Consider the following 5,523-nt stretch of genomic DNA (forward strand, 5'->3'; position numbering starts at 1 on the left):
TTATTCTCACAGTGTATAGCACTTTTCTTAGGCAGATCTCAAACATCAAAACCAAGTGCATAATACCCAATAAAGGCAAGGAAATTATTATTTTTCTTAGCTTATGTCTACATTCTATCCCATAAAAACGTTCAAGCACACCTTGTCAAATCTGTCGCTGGTTATATAGCCCATTGGCTACAGGAGGGATGCTAAACCCCCAGCCCACAGACCATATCTGGGCCACAGAGCCATGCCACTTAGCCTGTGGGGTTCCCCAGGGGTCTGAAAATCTGGCAACGGGGGAACAGTGGTAGCAATTGCTGCTCTCCTGCTGCCAAATTTCCAGACTCATGGGGAACCCTGAGGGTCAGATAGCATACTGGATCAGTGAGTGGAGGCGGCGTAGGGCCTGATCTAGGCACACAGGGGCCAACTGGAGGTGGCACGGGGCTTGATTTTGCATGTGGGGCTGAGTAGAGGCAGTCTGGGGCCCTAATCTGGTAACACAGACCTTAGGAGGTGATACGGAACATAGGTGCTGAGTATGTGTTGGCCCAATCGCCCTGGCCCTCCTCGGGAAGAGGGTAGGATGACCGCCCATCTCTAATTGGGCAGAACAGTCCTGAAATAGGAACATCAAGTCCCAGTCCTGGGCTGCATGACTCCAGGACAGCACTTGTTGCAGATTTCCACGATCATACAGGAATCCAGATTTTCTGTTTGCTATTGAAAAATGCAGGAAACAGTGAGTTTCCCTTTACAGGCTAGCAGAATTCCAGCCTGCAAGGGGCTGCGGGGAGCAGTACACAGGGGGCGCCATGTGCATGACTAGGAATACAGGCCCAGGAAGAGTTGGAGAGTAATTCCCCCAGCTGGGGACCTGAAGGTAGGTCTATGGAGGGGCAGACTGAGGTCCCCATGGTGAGGGAGGGAGTGGGGCAGGGACAGACATGTGTCTCACCTTTCCATTTTGAAAAGGTGGTCAACCCTAGAAGAGGGCTGTCACATGTCCATCATCTTAGCCCCACAGCAAAAATAAAAATAAGCGCCTTTGGTGTGGAGCCCCAACCTGGTGGCGTGGGGTAGGGATGTGAAAGGTTAAATGATTAACCTTTTAACCAAAAAGCCCAGTGATAACCAGTTAGCTTACCAGTTATTGTTTAGTGTGTGTGTGGGGGTGCAATCCAGCAGGGAAAGGGGGAAGAGTATCCTCGCAGTGTCCCAGCAAGAATTGGAGGGAGAGAGGAGGGGCTGGGGAGGGGAGAACTAGTACCCATGATCTATGAGGTTAAAAAGGAAAACAGCAGGCAGTCTAATGACTCCTCAATTAAGCCATTAGCTGTTCCTTCACAGGGGCTCCCTTCTTCACTTGGGCTGTGTTGTATAGCTGGGCTTGCCACTGTTTCCTCCTCTCCTCCCCTTCCTCCCCCCACCTCAAGAGCCCTGGGAATGCCTCCCAGCAGTAGCTGTGTTTGAGCTGCTGTGTTATTGCTTAACAGTTTAACCGATATATTTAGAGGAGGTTAAACGGATAATTTTTAAAACTGTATTTACATCACTAGTGCAGGGCTGAGGGAGAAGGCGTGGGACCCCAATCTATGGTGTGGGCTCCAGGGAGGCGGCATGAGACAGAGGAAGGCAGTGCAGGGCCCTGATCTGACAGAACTGGGTCCAATCCTGTGATGCGGGGCCAAGAGAGGTGGCACAAAGCACTTACCTAGCAATGCAGGACCCCAGTCCAGGGTGTGGGGTCCAACCTGCAGGCCAGCTGAGTAGAGGTGGCACAGGGCCCAATCCTGGTGTATGGGGTCCAATCTGGCCTATGGATGGGTCCAGTGCCACTCATCCAATCTGCCACACCAAAAGGTTGAGCATCACTGGGCTGTACCAGTAGTGGCCTGTACCCTTCATTCACTGGAATTCAGGAAATACAATGTCTTTCTCAAGAAGTCAGCCAACCTGCTTTTGGCTCTTACATATTTCCCTGTGCAACCTCATATTAGACCAGCTTGCTGTGTAGCTAAGGAAAAATGGAAGCAGTGACTCCTTCCCAAGCCTAACTGTTGGAGGAACTACTCTGAGTGGTTATTAGGGAAGGACATCAGGTACTCTTTTCCAAGAGCATAGTGCTTTTGCAGAACTAAACTGCCAGGCCAACAAGATTGATGTGGACCCACCCTTCTGTGATTTGGGGTGAACAATGGGATCATAAATTACAAGATAACAAATAAAGGAAGAATAAGCAAAAGACCATTGTTCCCAGGCTTGCCCACAAACAAAGTTGTACTACTTTAACTATACTGATGGCTAACTGCTTTAACTAGCTATCAACTACTATGATGTACTGGTTTAAACATCTATCTATCTATCTTGATTGACATAACTAAAGCAGTACATTCTTTCTCAGTTATATAACAGTAGAAGGGTACTTAGACCAATAAAACTTACTTCCATGTGTGAAAGCTATACTGACCTTATGCACCGTTGTACCAGTATAGTGCATCTACATTAGCAGCTGTATGGAAGTAATTATTTTGATAAAGCTGTACATAGATGAGACCACAAGTTATGCTTTTCTTACAAAGTCCAGTTACTTAAAGGACCCTCTGTATCCAGATTTATATTTGCATTTGGTTGTTATAGCTATCTAAGCTTTTTTTCCAGTGATACAGCAAGGAGCTGAATTACCTGTATGTTTTTTAACCTGCAGGGTTTACACAGGATCTCTTCATCCCGTGGAAGATTTCAAATTACACGAACTGGAAGCAACTTGAATGCCATAAGTAATGTGAGAACTTTCCCTTTAATGCTTTCAGAAATCTGTTTCTTCTTTTTTGCTTTCTCCTTTTATCTTTTTATTTTTAATTTCCTGACCCTCCCTAGCACCATCTTTATCCTACCTAAAATCAGACAAATTGGGTTTCTTGTTGTCTATCACCCTCTGACCTCTATAATTAACAAATGGCTAAGAGAAGAATGAGGGATGTTGTAGGGGAATGCAAGTCTCCATGTTAAAATAAACAAATTAGTTCAACAAGAGGAGTGGGCAACAAAAAAGAAGATTCCATTTCTCAAATGTACATCCTCTAAACCCCATAAGAGGAAATGTTTTGCTAGGATGTCCCTCCCTCACCCCCCATTTCCTTTCTGTACATCTCTTCTTCTACATTGGCTATTATATTTTGTCTTTCTGGGGTTTTATTTTGGTTTTGGTCTTTTTTCCTTAGTTTTCTTTCCCTATTCAGCCATCTTCCAGAGCAGGCATCAGCAGTCTTTTGGATCAGCAGAGCAGGCTGCTTTAATGCACCTGGCTGCTGCCACTGCCTCCGCTTCTTCCATCACCACAATGCTGTGGTGGCTTCCCCCGGCCAGCAATACTGGTCCCTGCTGCAGAGCTGACCTCCCCAACAATTGCGGCAGACATCCTCCCACTGCCGAATTGCTGCAGATGTGTCCAGGATTCGCAGACCAAATCTGTTTACTTGGTGGGCCTGATCCGGCATGCGTGCTGTGGGCTGTTGATCTTTATTCTAGGGTCCCTATTTTCTCTGCATAGCCTTTTTTATTTCCTTTCCCATCCCATTTTCTCTGCCTCTTTTCTTCTTTAGTCTATCTGCTGTCTCTTTCCCATGAATGTAGTTTATTGAACGTTGTTTTGTAGCCAGAGAAATAATAATTTTAATAAAGTTCAGTGTGAAAACTACTGGCCACTCAAATGAAAACATCTTTTAGTGTCATCTTCTATCTCTATGGTAACACAAGAAGGAAATTGCAAAAGCAAATCTGCAATTATTAGAGTGGCTAGTGGGGCCTTAAGAAAGAGATTATTTAAAAGCATGAGGCCAGCATGCTACTTGCAGACAAGGGAGTCTTGTCAGGTATTAATGCTTATTCTGTAGCTCTAGCTGTATAACCAAATGGCTGTTTTGCCTTTTCTTCTTCACTCCTAACAGTTCTTTCAACTTTCTTTTGAGAAATTATTTTTCCACAATTTCAGTGTTCTTTGCCCCAAGTTGAGGCAAGCCTTTGTTGTATACTGGAGTGTAAACCCAAGTTTATCATAAAAAGGACACAAGACATGGATTCCCAATCCAGTACACTTGCTAGTAGAGATGGTTCAAAACATTGTTTTTTTTCAAAAACAAAATTAATTTACATTTGAATTTAATTTGTATTTTAGAAAACTGAAAGGCCATTTTTCATCAAAATGTTTTGAAATTTGTTGTCTATTAAAATTTTCCAGTTTTTCAATGAGAAACTATACAGATTGAGATATTTTGGGTTTTGAAAACTGACAAAAACTGATTTATGCTTTTACAGTGACCCCCCCCCCCCCCCAATGTTTTCAACTAACTTTAGGTGCTAGTGACATGAATGCACACACCCTTATGGAAAAACCTTTCACAAATTTTCTCTAGGAGGGAGGCATAAAAACAGACATGTTTATCATTAAGATCTGGAAAAAGGGAGGGAGGGAATTAAAGTTAACAGGAATAAATTGATATGTTATTTTAAATATATGAGAATGATAAAATACAGAAAAAAATGTTCTACCTGTGGCCCTGATCCTGTAGACATTTATACCTGTGTTTAATTTTGTTAGTTCTTTATCACCTGAAAAAGCATTTTATTAACAAGTTTGAGGCACGTTAATGCAAAGAAAGCATTGACCTGAAAAACATGCCACCACCAAAAAAGCACACAAGCAATTCCACAGGCAGACAAGGTGCTTTGGGTAAATCCAATATATTTATCTAAAAAACTCTAATAAAAGATACCGGATTTACCCAAAGAATGTGTCTGCCTATGTCCTTAGACCAACGCAGCTACAACCTGCACCCCTACGAGCAGTTACAAATGACAATCACATCTTTTACCAAAACATGTGACTCAATAAGCCACAAGATCAACTTATTTGCAGCAGTTTTTGTTTTTAATGTCTGGTTTCTATTCCAATGGTTTTTGGAAATGCATAACCACCGTTGTCAATGGCCAGAATAGGAGATGTGATTATTGATGCTGACTGATGTGTCCATGGTGCCTCATTGTCACACGGATCAAGCCACTCTGGGAGTGGGACCGCTAAAACACGTGGCCCAATGAGTAGCGCCTGGGTTCCCGCAGGGAACCAGCTTCCCGTTCACCCTTTCAGCCTGCCCTCGGTTGAGGCGCCCGGTGGCACGTGGGAATTCTAGCCCGTGGGTTTAGGCATCTCTGCAGTCCAGGCATGAACTACAACTCCCAGCATCTCCCGCGCTCGGGCCCTGAGGAGCCCAAGAATTCGAGGGCACCCCTGCCTGTCTGAAAGCGTCTCGGGACGCTGAGTAACGAAGAGTGTTGTGAATTTCTCTGCGAGTGGCACAGTAGTGTGTGAGGGAAGCTGCGTCCCGCTTTTACACCCTGCACTGGGGGCAAAAGGTGGGGCTTTTTAATCAGGCACTCCGACGGACACCCCGCGCTATTTCTGGGCCTCTGCGGCGGGGTCGCGGGAGTCGGTTTCCAAGATGGCGGCGCTGTTGGCGGTAAATTCAGGTAAAAAAA

At 44.7% G+C, this 5,523-nt stretch overlaps 1 protein-coding gene across 1 annotated transcript in view; it reads left to right on the forward strand.

The window, feature by feature from the left end:
• Window positions 1-5,343: 5,343 nt before the first annotated feature.
• Window positions 5,344-5,523, forward strand: part of NUP205 (nucleoporin 205) — a 99,267-nt gene continuing 99,087 nt past the window's right edge. Inside the window, 1 exon segment of the mRNA XM_006024209.3 lies at window positions 5,344-5,514. Within this exon segment, the coding sequence (XP_006024271.2) occupies window positions 5,487-5,514 (28 nt within the window). The 5' untranslated portion in view covers window positions 5,344-5,486.

The sequence above is a fragment of the Alligator sinensis genome, unplaced genomic scaffold (assembly GCF_000455745.1).
Source record: "Alligator sinensis unplaced genomic scaffold, ASM45574v1 scaffold166_1, whole genome shotgun sequence".
Taxonomy (NCBI): Eukaryota; Metazoa; Chordata; order Crocodylia; family Alligatoridae; genus Alligator; species Alligator sinensis.